This window comes from Fundulus heteroclitus, chromosome 13 (genome assembly GCF_011125445.2).
Source record: "Fundulus heteroclitus isolate FHET01 chromosome 13, MU-UCD_Fhet_4.1, whole genome shotgun sequence".
Classification (NCBI taxonomy): Eukaryota; Metazoa; Chordata; class Actinopteri; order Cyprinodontiformes; family Fundulidae; genus Fundulus; species Fundulus heteroclitus.
In genome coordinates this window covers 27,599,470-27,613,294 of record NC_046373.1, presented here as the reverse complement: position 1 = coordinate 27,613,294, position 13,825 = coordinate 27,599,470, and the positions used below count along the sequence as shown (strand labels likewise).

General features: G+C 40.9%; 1 protein-coding gene across 1 annotated transcript; it reads right to left on the bottom strand.

Annotated features, from left to right (window-relative positions):
- Window positions 1-7,812: 7,812 nt before the first annotated feature.
- LOC118565324 (gastrula zinc finger protein XlCGF7.1-like) lies at window positions 7,813-8,772 on the bottom strand (the record flags this gene model as incomplete). The annotated part of the gene is made up of 2 exons (XM_036145547.1): window positions 7,813-8,619; window positions 8,692-8,772. Coding segments are annotated over 2 exons (888 nt in total), but the record flags the coding sequence as incomplete, so codon positions are not given.
- Window positions 8,773-13,825: the final 5,053 nt, after the last annotated feature.

Genomic DNA, 13,825 nt, shown 5'->3' with positions numbered 1-13,825 from the left:
CGGTGTATTTGCATGCCCACTATTTTGCCTACTTGAGTTGTAACTCAAGTAGGCAAAATACTTGAGTATTTTTAAAGTTGCATCTTGCAACTTTAAAAGAATCCAAATGTGTAACGGTTCAGAGTATGGACCAAATATTCAGCCAGACAAAAGGTGTGCCGATAAAAGATAATTTATTTTCTGACAGACAGGGAAACAGGAACCAGAAAACATGATACTGGCAGAGAATCAAACAAAGGGAAAAAACAAGAATCCATAATCCAAAAACAGTCCAGGGTCAAAAATGAAAAGACTTAAAGGATAAACTAGCAACAGCGAGCTCAACTAGTCCAGGCACAGAATCAGGTCCTGTAAACAGGTAGCAGGAAACAGGATGGCTCAGAACGCTGCAAACAAATCAGAAAATGATCCACAGGCAACTTGAATGCTGGATCAGACTCACCGAGAAACTAGAGCAGATGATCTGGCCCTGATGGCTGGACTGAACCGGGATTATATGGAGGTGGGACCAGGTGAAACCAGTAAGAGATAATTGCAGGCGGGATGGAGCAGAGCAGGTGTTTAAAGAGAGTAATCAAACCAGCCATCAGAGCCGAGATTTCCAAAGTGTTCATGCAAAAGCTTTTTAGCCAGTAGATAACCACTGTCAGGAGTCATATACTGGCAACTCCTCCCTCACTAATTCTCTGGGCTGACCCTTTGTGAATTGCTCCAGAAAATACAGAGCGTCTGCTTTATTAGCTTTGTATTCCACTCCATGTTCAAAGGCTCTGATGAAGTTTCCTTACTGGAGGGGATCCCCATCAATTACTGGAATCTCACGAGTGGGTAAAGACAGTAAAAGTTGCTGTTGTACAAGGGTTGTGATTTCATTTAGTTTATGCATTACGGTACATAAATCTTTTTGTATTTGCACAGGAAGTAGATGTGATTGAACCATTGAGGCAGGCTGCTCATCTTTTTCTGACATATTAGATAAGATAAGATAAGATAAGATAGTCTTTATTCAGCCTCGAGCTACCACCCCGAGACTGAGGCTCAGGTTGTAGATGTAGCTGAGGACCTCACAGAGCTCATCTGCACAGGTCCTCAGCAGCCTGGGGGGGATGCCGTCCGGTCCTGAGGCTTTCCTTTGTTTCAGCCTCATCAGCTGACCTCTCACCTGCATTGGTGTGATTGTGAGGGGGGAGGAAGGTAGGGCTGAAGGTGTGGATGGGTCAGTCGTTGATAGGAGTGGCGGTGGGGGGGATGGTAGGTCTCTGGAGGGCTGGTGGTTGGAGACGTGTGGAGAGTTGACGGCAGGGAGGGGGCCAGTGTGGGGGGAGTCGAACCGAGTGAAGAATGTGTTCAACTCATCTGCAGACTTGGTGTCACCGTCTGCAGCCCTGCTGGTCCTCTGCCCGAAGCCGGAGATGTTCTTCAGACCTCTTCTCACATCCCTGACGTTGTTCTGCGCCAGCTGCTCCTCCATCTTCTTCCCATAATCCTTCTTTGCTGCCCTGATCTTCCACTGGAGCTCCCGCTGGACTCTACGCTGCTCCTCTCTGTCCCCTGAGTAGAAAGCCCTCTTCTTCTGGTTCAGGAGGACTTTCAGCTCAGGGGTCAACCAGCGGGGGTTGTTTGGAAAGCATCGTAGCCGTCGTGATGGCACGATGCTCTCCACACAGAAGTTCATGTAGTCAGTGATGCATTCAGTCAGGCTGTTGATGTCACCTCCATGAGAGCTTTGGAACATGCTCCAGTCTGTGGTTCTGAAACAGTCCCTCAGCTTCTCACTGGCTTCGTCTGACCAAACTTTCACTGACTTCTTCTGTGCCTTTTGTCTCCTCACCAGTGGAATGTAATGGGGGGGCAGGTAGACGAGGTTGTGGTCTGAGCGTCCCAGAGGGGGGAGGGGGGCGGAGGTGTAAGCGTCCTTAACGTTAGCATAAAAAAAATCAGTTTGTGTTTTTACCAATACTGTTTTCTAACGGTGTGCATCTCCCATTGCTCCTCAGTGCATCTGTTCACCTTCCATGAATCTTTATGTTGTACTGGGAGATAACTTTGTGACACTGAACTTTGAGTCCAAGGCTTAAAGGGTTTTGCTTCAGCCTTGAGTTCTGTTTCTTGTTCTTGTCTCATTTGCAGATACAAATTAACATCAAGCTCCAATTGCTCTTTTTTCCTTCTCAGCTCTGCTTCTTCTTTCTCCAGAGCATGTAGTTCCTTTAACATTGCAGCTCGAGCTAGAAGTGCAGCCCTTTCTGCCTCTGCTTTAATACTAGCACATACTGTTGATTGACCACTTGAGTTTCTCGTGAATGTCTTACCTCACTAGAATCAGTGGCCTTTTCTTCAGCCAACTCTTCAGATGTACTTTCCATATGTCCTCCTTTACTTTCGTTCCACAATAAATCTAACGGTCACCCTTTAATAAGGTTCAGTCCTAGGATCTGATTGAAACAGTTTTTTTTTTTTTTTTACATTGCAACCAATGCATTGGAATTACGCCCGCAAAGTAGGCCTACATACCGTTATATTTTTTTATTATATTATGGCCATAAAGTTGGTAGCACTACTATTCATGCCTTGATGCTTGCGATCAGGCCAGCTGACAGCTTTGCAAGGGCCCGGAACAAGAGGGGAGAGGGAGCAGCAAAGTGCCGTGACACAGACTGCTGCTGCAGTTAGCGCGCGTGCCGACTGGCACTCTGAGACATTTTAATGGTCAGTCAGAGTGTCAGTTTGAGCTGCAGTGTCAGAAAGGTCAGATTAGAGAGCTCAAACTGTAACTTTCTTAGATTTTTTTTTAGTGATGAATCTTGACACTGTGTGCACCACAATGTACATACGGGGTTAGTGGCTGCTGGCTCCTCAGTATTGCCTGTGCACCTGTGCACTTCCCTGCCATGTTTGTGCCACCATCATAGATCTGTCTATGTAAACCAGACATTGGCAGATTAAGCTTCAACAAAACATCAGATGCCACCTTTGCAATGGCTTGACCTGTTGTCAGAAACTCTGTATAGCCCAACAAACTCCTCATGTGGAACAAGGTCATGGTCGACATAACCCAGACAGACACTCTTGTTCAGCACCAGTAACCTTCTGAGTACCATCAATAGTAACTGGAAACTCCAAAACGGGAAGAGTCTCAATTTCTTCTGTGATGCTTCGACTTATAATACTGGCCATGATGTTTAGAATTTCATTCTACAATTTGGGGCTTGTGTACCTTGTTTTACGCTGTTAACCACTTCAGCAAAATGGGATCATTCTCTTCTGCCCTAAGTTTCAAGAGCTGATACAGATACAGAACACTTTTGTCACTGTGGGCTCTTACAGCTTGTCCTTGTCTTACCACATGCTGCACAGAGCTAACAATTTTCCTTAAGCAATGCCTTGCTACCTCCTGCTGTTTACCCCATGGGCTGGAAGAGTGGGCACTGATAGGATATGACTGATGAGCACTCACACTTACATGGTTGGCCTGACTTTTGGTGTCCCGTTAATTTGTCAACGGACTTTTCCCAGTTTCTGAAGCTTGAAATAATAAGTAATATGAGCTCTTTGTCCAAAAGAGGCCTGGTGTGAAAATCCTTTGCTGCTGTAAAAACACAAGACTCTCCTCCCTGTTGGATTGTAGTGGGAAATCATGGAATGTCAGTTCTTTTTGCAATAGCTTGTGTTATACACTGAGGATGTGGTTGGTATGGCTTTGTCCAATGAATAAGATCTGAACTAAAGTATGGTGTATCCCTTCCCTGCCTTTGGTGCTGGCAGTAAGGTCATCATGGCCTGCTCCATCCTCCTGCCCCTGTGTTGGATCTATGCATAAGGAAACATTTGTGACTCCATGTCCAATCAGGCTCTGCGACTGCCTTTCTATTCTGTGCACACACTCAAGCAGTCTTAGCTCCTCCCACACAGTATAAAGACAGGGTGTGGGCTTCAAACTATGCTCTTCTTTCGGCACTGCTTTATGAGAGCACATTGTGACTGGGTTTTGAGACACTTACTGGCAAGTTCTCTCCCCTCCACTCTCCACACCAATTTGATCCAAATATTGTTTATTTTGCATAATTTGCTGGTGCTGGTTGACAATTAATCACATGCTGGAATGAAAGTGAAGCTTTATGATGGCCTGTTCAATCGAAAAGTGCTGGTCGAAATTTATTTGATTCCCTTGCTTTCTCATACTCATTTGATTTTGTATTTTGTCTTTGATTATTAGTTAGTAAATATGTGTTTCTAGTTAAGGGGTTTGTGACTGAAATAGTTTTGATGTTTCAGGCTGATTTGGTTAATAGACTCTGTGTCTTCTCAACAGCATCGTTACTTTTCAAATATTGGAGCATGAGAACGTAGACATTTTGATATTTCTTTTAAAAAATTATGCCAAAGGAGTGCTGGTTTGATTTTTGGTTCTAACCAATGTTCCATCGAAGCTGCATGTGGAGTCAACGCACACAGCAAATGGGTGCTGCGTAGTAAATAAAATCCAAGCTGAACTGTTAACAACACAACAATAAACAAGTCATTTTGTATAATTCTGGTGAGACGGTGTTCCACGGTCTCACTCTGTGTGTGCCAGGTGCTGATAGGAGCGCACCACTGATTGATGGGTAGGGCAGACGTCTTTATAGTTGGGCAGGTTGTGGTGTGCGTCTTTATTCTGAGCCCTGTTTCAGAAAAAATGGCCGATCTACCCTGAGTAGAAAGCAGTTACTCTGAGTAGTTCTACCTCACGCTGTCATACTTGGATTTTCGGTTTCAGAACAGGTGATATCCATCAGGTAACTAAACACAGCGACCAATCAACCCTGAGTTGAACGCGAGCACGAGTGTGAAAACTGTCCTCCTCAATGAAACGCAGACAACGTGATTCACCATGGCAGTGGCAGGAAATAAGCCTGGAAGTGCGCATTTCCCGCAAGTGGAATTAGAAATCTTTAATGAAGGCATATGGAGAATTGGCATGAATGAAAGTCATTTGACAGAGAGTTAAAGCTGCTTTCTCACACATTCAAAACAAGAGGGGGGAGTGGGGGCACATTGACTACGAAAGACATTGAAAGGACATTGAATTGAAAGCCTTTATTGTCATTGTACACAGTACAATGACATAACAGCAAATCCTGATGAAGTATGAAAATACAGTTTAATCAGGTAAGTTAAGTTTTCTTATGTTTAATGGTACTCAACTAAAACATTAATTGCCTATATTCAACATTTGCAATTAATGATGGGATGGTGATGTCAGGGTGCAATCCTGCCTGCTGCACCCTGAACCTTTCCAGCACCTTCCATCCTCCACCCAGCTCTATCTCCACTCCACTAATCATCCACACCTGTTCAGCCTTCAATCAGCCCAGACTGTTTCCACCTGCCAGCCTCTCTATAAAAGCCTCCCTCAGTCAGTTCCTCACCGCCGGTCCGTCTTCAGTCATCTGATGCCCTCAGTCAGAGATTCTCCCACGGCTGGCTGAGCATCAATTCTCCTTAGTCCTGGCAACCAGAGATTTTCCCTACGTGTGGTTACCAGAGCTTCTGGCGCCTGTCTGCACCTCCAAGGGTTCTCTCTGCTGCGTTCCTGGTCCTTCTGCAGCCATCTGTGTTCCAAGAACTCTCTCTGCTGAGCTTCTGATTCTCGGCGCTGCACCCGCAGCTCTCCAGCTCTCTCCAGTCCTCCGGCTCCTGCATTCACCTTCCTCCTGCTCCATTCTGGTATAGACTCTGGTTCTCCTCCCTCCACAATCCATCCGTCCTTCAATAAACACTCTTAAACTAAGCTCCGTGTGTGTGGCATGAGTTCGGGTTCATCAGGACAAATCATGACAGGTGAGAGTTATTGAAATAACTGATCTGTTCATCTTTTTGGCAACATTGTCCACCCATCCTTCTAAAAATGAATTGCCACAGATTTTCTTGTAGATGTATATATACTTACTAATCATATAGGCTATACGTATATTTTCAGCTGAAGTAAAGGTGCCATTATTTAAGTGAAGAAATGTGCCGTAGCCTTAATGGTGTTGAGGGAAAAATATATGAATAGAAATTAAAATATATGAATGGAAAATTAGAGCTGGAAGTCTCAAAATTTGATACAGAAAAAAAATATTGCTTTCACTCTATGTAGTTCTTTTATTAATCTTGTAGGTCTCGTAACATTCCTGACAGTGCAACATACAGCTGCCTCAAAGATTTTCTGCATTTCCTACTTTATTAAAAAGCTGCTGTTGGCATAAAAATGACTCAGGGTCAAGGCTTTTGAGCTTTCCTAAATGGACAAGCCAAGGTATGCAGGAATTTACCCCAGAAATTACTCTGAATATTCACTAACCCAGCTTTCTGAAACGGGGCCGTGCTGCATGTCAGCTGTTTGTGGGGCTGTGTGGGATCTGCTTATCTCAGGCCTTAAGTGCAGTTTTTCAACCAATTTGTACTTTGGCGCTTCATAAATTTGGTTGGTTTTTGAGCGCTACACCTGCTGTTTGTTTCTGGAGCGCTGTTGCTTCTCTGGCGTTATCAGCTGCAGTTGAAGTCCATTGCAGTGCGCGGCTTCTGCTGGTTTCTGACATGCCTTCTTGTTCTACCTCCGTTTTTGATAAGCAGCTCTGTTTATACGTTTCTATCTGAGCGAATGCCTGAGGACTACAGCAATATACTTGTACAGCGCTTTATCAAGTTTGACGACCCCAAAGCGCTTTACACTGGTCAGTTGTTCACGCATTCATGCACACATTCACACCCTGGCAATGGTGAGCTATGTTAGTAGCTACAGATGCCCTGGAGCAGACTGACAGAAGCAAGGCTGCTCTGTACCACATGCTTGTGCTAAATGTCACTGCAGAAAATGTAAATAATTTGATGGAAATAAAACTTTACTGAAAGATGTACATGTCTCTGTTTTTCCTTAGCAGGACCCCTACTCTGAAATAAAACAGAGTAGTACAGCTCTAAAAAAAATCCAAGATTCTTGTCTTTTTCATGTAATTGGGCTAAATCAGTTTTAGCCCAATTACATTTTAGCCCAATAGTTTCTAAACTAAGTCATCTAAAAGAGATGATTGCTGTAATTTGAGTCTTTTAGTAAACCATGTAACCATGATCATAAAAGGCTTTATGATAAACAAGTGTGAAAGAAGTCAAAATGATTAGTTAAGTTTCATGAATGTCTTTTAATTGTTTTGTAATTTCAGCTCTCTTACCGAACAACTACAGTTAGAACAACAAGGATAGAAATACAGATGTTTCTAACAAAGGAAACAATTTGGTCATATGAACAATTTATTTAAAGAAAAGGATAAAAAAATGACATCGGGAACCTAAAATCGTTAAATCTCTTCACATCACTCACCTGTCTAGGATAAATGTTTATATTTCTTGAACTTAAATTCTGAAGTTCGCTGTACACTAAAAACACACCTGTGCTACAGCTCTGTCTGACTTATTAAACAAATTAAACATTTTTAAATGTTTTAACACAGAGCAAAAAAAAAGCAACTAGAGAAATGTCTAAACTAGCAAGTGAAGACCGTTGCCTTTAATGACAACAAACATTTGCAACAAACAACAGCTGTGCAGTTTGAGTAAATATTTATAGCAGACTAATTTTCCCTCCTGTATGAATTCCCATGTGTGTTTATAATCTTTGTCCACATAGATCACAGCAGAAATTATTCTCTCCTTAGTGGATTCTCATGTGTGTGTTTAAATTGGATTTATGGCTAAATCTATGTCCACATAGATCACAGCAGAAAGGCTTTCTTCTGTGTGGATTCTCATGTGTGTGTTTAAATTGGATTTATGGCTAAATCTATGTCCACATAGTTCACAGCAGAAAGGCTTCTCTCCTGTGTGGATTCTCATGTGTGTGTTTAAATGTGATTTTTGGCTAAATCTATGTCCACATAGTTCACAGCAGAAAGGCTTATCTCCTGTGTGGATTCTCATGTGTGTGTTTAAATGTGATTTTTGGCTAAATCTATGTCCACATAGATCACAGCAGAAAGGCTTCTCTCCTGTGTGGATTCTCATGTGTTGGTTTAAAGCTGATTTTCGGCTAAATCTTTGTCCACATAGTTCACAGCAGAAAGATTTCTCTCCTGTGTGGATTCTCATGTGTGTGTTTAAATTGTATTTTTGGCTAAATCTTTGTCCACATAGATCACAGCAGAAAGGCTTCTCTTCTGTGTGGATTCTCATGTGTGTGTTTAAAGTAGATTTTTGGCTAAATCTATGTCCACATAGTTCACAGCAGAAAGATTTCTCTCCTGTGTGGATTCTCATGTGTGTGTTTAAAGTTGATTTATGGCTAAATCTTTGTCCACATAGATCACAGCAGAAAGATTTCTCTCCTGTGTGGATTCTCATGTGTGTGTTTAAAGTAGATTTTTCCCTAAATCTTTGTCCACATAGTTCACAGCAGAAAGGCTTCTCTCCTGTGTGGATTCTCATGTGTGTGTTTAAATGTGATTTTCGGCTAAATCTTTGTCCACATAGTTCACAGCAGAAAGATTTCTCTCCTGTGTGGATTCTCATGTGTGTGTTTAAAGTTGATTTATGGCTAAATCTTTGTCCACATAGTTCACAGCAGAAAGGCTTCTCTTCTGTGTGGATTCTCATGTGTGTGTTTAAATGTGATTTTTGGCTAAATCTATGTCCACATAGTTCACAGCAGAAAGATTTCTCTCCTGTGTGGATTCTCACGTGTGTGTTTAAAGTTGATTTATGGCTAAATCTTTGTCCACATAGTTCACAGCAGAAAGGCTTCTCTCCTGTGTGGATTCTCATGTGTGTGTTTAAATAAGATTTTTGGCTAAATCTATGTCCACATAGTTCACAGCAGAAAGGCTTCTCTCCTGTGTGGATTCTCATGTGTTTGTTTAAAGCTGATTTTCCAATCAGTATTTTATCACAGTCTTCACAGCTATGCTTCAGTCCTGTCTGGACTTTTCTTCTTGTGTCCACATTTTTGTTTACCATAGAACATTTCTTATATCCAGAGTGTTTCAGGTCAGAGAGAGAGTGCTCTACATCACTGTCCTCTTCAGTCTCTAAAGAAATGGAAGCATGTCCATGATCTGGTATCCTGATGTATTCTTCTCTATCATTCTCTTCTGGAAGCTCTTTGCCTTTAATTTGGTCTGGATAAAGCTGTGAAAGCAGCGGAGACTGTTCATCACCCAGACTCTTTATGGGAGGAGCAGTGACTGGAAATCTGATGGCATTAGTCACCTCCTTCCCATTGAGCTGCTCTCCTGGCAGACTGATGTAGACTCCCTTCTTCTCCTCCTTTATGTGGGGGTGCGTTGGGTCATGCGGGTCAGCAGGAGGTCTGTGGTCTAAAGAAGGCTTCTTCTTTAACAATCAGCTTCTGCTTAACATCTGCAGGAAACATTGAAACACATTATGCACATCAGAAAGTATTTTAATTTCAGCCTAAACAGAGGCTTATTTTGATAAAGATATATTTAGGTAATTTTATTAGACTTAATTATTTGATTTAACTACTTTTTACTATTTTTTAGTTTGCATTATTATTTATGTCGTTTTTGTTTACAGTTTCTTGCAAACATATTCACCCCCTAGCATTGTTCATGTTCTGTTTCCTCACAACCTGCAAAGTAAAATGGATCATTGGATGATTGAGATTGCACCATTTCATTTACAGTAACTGTAAAACAGTAAAACTCCATTAAACAACAGAAAACTTCCGCATTACAACTCCTCCCACCAAAAAAGTCAGTTCTTTGTATGGCTACCTTTTTTAACCTTAAGTGCTAATGAAAAAATGTTTCATTAGGGAGATAAAAGGGAGAGAACCATAAAACGTCTTCAGTCTGCTTCATCACTTGCAAAGAGAGATGTAAAAAGAACAGCACAACCAACGGACGCAGTATTACACATACAATAAAGTAACACCTTGATAACATCACTGAAGTATATGTAGTATTATTTAATACAACATACATAATGTGGCAGCTGCAGATAAAAATAGAGGTTTTCTGTATGTACAGACAAAAGGTCAGAGCACTTGTGACCAGACTCTCAGACGACGACAACTTCTACCTGGAGCCCTCGAGGAGAAAGGGGGCTGGGTGTTGACGCTGCCATCTTTAAAGGGCTGGAAATGCCGGGTCGTGACGAAGGAAAAACAACATAGCTCTCTGTTTCGTTTGGCCTGAGAGCAGTGCTCACCAGAGCAGCCTGTGGCCCTTTATTAGCAGATTGCGCCCACCTGTGTAAATCTCCGCCCACAACAGGAAGTCAACAAGAACATCAACAATAATATTCAACACCCCCACTTGTTCTTATGTTGACATAATACATTTACATTTCAGTGCTTCACATTTACATACCAAAAACAAATTTGTCCATTCTCATTTTAGTTACAGGCTTTGTTAAAATATCAGCCACCATTTCTGTTGTTGGACAGTAAGAGAGAGTTATTTTTCCATCACTTAGTGCTGACCGAATGAAGTGATATCGAATGTCAATGTGTGTTTACATCTTTGGCGATGGACCGGACTTTTAGAAAGAGCAATTGCTCCTTGATTGTCCTCATAAACAGTCACAGGTGCATATTAACATCCAAAGTCCAATCCATTCATTAGATTCACAAGATAAATACTTTCCTGTGCAGCAGCAGCCAAAGCAATGTATTCAGCTTCACATGTAGATAAAAAAAACTGTGGACTGCTTTTTAGACTTCCAGGAAATAACAGGTCCAGTTTCAGATAGGCTAAAACAGTAACCCGTCATACTTTGTCTGTCCTCCTGGGGTCCGTTCTTCGTACGTCGCTAACTCAGTTAGCTGGATTTCATTGTTGACGATTTGGCATGATCTTGGATCGTTTGGTTCTTTGAAACTCATCCCGGACTTGCTGTCATAGCAACATGTGCGCAAAGTTGAGCCTGCTGCCGAGCAGGTTTATTTAATGTAAACAGGATTAGATCGCAGCGGAGGAGATAGGGAAGTCTGTGTCTAGCCAGCGCACTTGGACCACCTAGTGGCAGAGGAAGGGACAGAATTGTGGAACACCATTTTTTTTTATGTTCAATAAAAGACGAAACAAATAATGCTTCGTTCCTGTCGTTTTATTTAAACAATTATTTACAAAGAAAAGTCAGCAAGTCATCTTTTGCCTGCAGTAAGAGATAGTTATGATAGTTATGTGTAAAATGGTGTATTAGAATTTACTCTGAAGGTCCTTTTGAAGCAACTCGATCTCTAGTGCAGTTTTTCTCTTTTTCACGTTGTGGAGTTCAATTTCGCCTCTTAATTTGTATTTTTTTTTTCAGGTCAAAATACTTTTTCTTTTGTTGAAGATACCGTTAATATAGGGAACAGATGGCACCTTGAGTCATTTTGTGAAAAAAAAAAGAAAACAGAAAAAGGGTTAAACATGTAAAAGTAAAAAGAACCCGATTTTTTTCAGCCTTCTTATCGGTGGCTGTTAAAAACAGACAAACACATAATTTAACAGTGGCTTTTAAAAAAGAGGAAGAAGTTGCTTTTTAAAATACAGTATAATAATTAAAGGCTATCATTTTGTAGAATATTCTTGTACTTCACTTTTTTCCCCATGTTCTAGTGGCTCCCATGGAGGCTCTGACATAAAAGAACAAAGTACTTATGAAATTATTAAAATGCAAAAATACATACTGTAGAAAGTGATAGAAACATCTATCATGGACAATATTTACAATTTAATTTGTCTGCTGCTGTCTGCCAGCCCTCTTTCCTGGTTTTAGCAGACTTTGAGGTGTTACCTGTCGTTTTAATTGACTCAAATTCGGCATAACCTTCCATTAAAAGCTCGTGTTCTGCTGGGAGAAAAACTGTGGGCGTTCTTTGGCCATGCTGAACAGCCAATAGCAGCGTTGCTGATCATTGTTTCTACTATCGATACATTTCCCCTTTTAAACAAACGCAGGAACGCGCAGTTGTCTCAGATAACTCAATCCAGTGATACTAATCGTAAACAACAGGTGTGTTGGAAGAACCCAATTAGCAGGATCATGATTAGCCGGATGAAATCATCTTGGATGTCTCATTTGATCTTGGATGTTTTAAGCAACGTACGAAGAACGGACCCCTGGTCTCCTGCCCAGTCTGCATCACAGTATGCCACAAGTTTAAGGGTTATGTCATTTTTCTTGAAGCATAATTCTTGATTTAGTGTACATTTCAGATACCTCAATACATGCTTTGCTGCAACCCAATGTTGTTCTTTTGGTTCAGACAAATATTGTGACAACTTACTGACAATAAAACTCAAGTCTGGCCTAGTGCTCATCATTACATAGATCAAACTCCCCACTACTTCACAATACTTTTTATGATCAGCTGATTGACCTTCACTGTCAAACTTCATTTTATTTTCACATGGGGTTGACCTTGGCTTGCAGTTAGTCATGTCAAACCTCTCCAAGAGTTTCATGATGTACCTTTTCTGGTTCATTTTTACTTGACCGTGGTTCTGTGTAAAATAAATTCCTAGAAAATGGTTAAGTTTTCCAAAATCTTTAATTTTAAACTTAGCAGCCAACATTTTCTTCACACACTTGAGTATTTGATCATTACTAGCTGCAATAAGAAGATCATCAAACCAAATAATCAAGATCACTCTCTCATGTTCATTTGCTTTACTGTAAACACAATAGCCAGCAGGGTTCTGCACAAAGTCATTTTCAGTAAGGAAATCATGTAACATTTTATTCCAATTTCGTCCTGACTGTTTCAGACCATAGAGCGACTTATTGAGCTTACAGACTAATTTTTCTCCTGTCTCTGTTACCACCTCAAATCCTTCAGGTTGTTCTAAAAATATCTCGCAATCGATAGGAGCGTGTAAATATGCCGTTTTCACATCCATTTGGTGCAATTCCAAATCATATTGAGCAGCAAGCTGCATTAGAACACACACAGATGTCATATCAGCAGTCGGGGAAAAAGTCTCAATATAATCAATACCAGCAACCTGATTATAGCCTTTTGCTACATACCTCGCCTTATAAAGAGTCTCAACAGGATTTTCTTTAATAGTAAATACCCATCTGCCCCCCACTGCTTGCTTACCCTCAGGTAATGAAGTTAGGCTGTAAGTATTATTCTCCATCAAAGAATCCATTTCATCCTTCATAGCTTTAGCCCATAGTTCTGACTGTGGTGAGCTCATAGCTTCTCCCACTGTCATAGGCACATCACATGCAATCCTTTAACAGTAGTCAATATTCATGTGTGCTTGATCATCCTCACATTTCATTTTGTAATCCTGATCTGTGTAATACTTAGGAGATTTCCTTTCTCTCTTAGGATAACGTGAACCAAGGTTACCTTCACTTTGATCTAAGTTCCCATCTATGTCACAAGTGTCAGTTTTAACCTCCTGTGAGATAATCGTTCTAAAATCTGGTTTTGATTGCTCACTTTCAACTTTTTTTCTTAAGTAAAATATTCTCATTTATGTCTTCATCAGTCTGAGTGTTACATTAATTGGTACGTTTTGTTAGAAACTTTACCAGCCTATTTCTAAGTACTCTACCTGTATCTGGATAAAAGACAAGATATGCAGGACTATTTTTGTCATAACCAACAAAAATTCCCTTTTTACAAAGTGGATCCAACTTTTTCTTGTCATACTTATATGCATAACATTCAGATCCAAAAGTTCTCATTTTTGAAAGGTCAGGTTTCTTTCCAGTTAACATGTGCTCAACACGTCTGTTGTAGCATCTGTTACGGATAATAGCAGCCGTCTGAACTGCATATGTCCATAAATCTTTAGGCAGCTTACTCTCAATTTACATGCATCTTGCCATTTCAAAAATA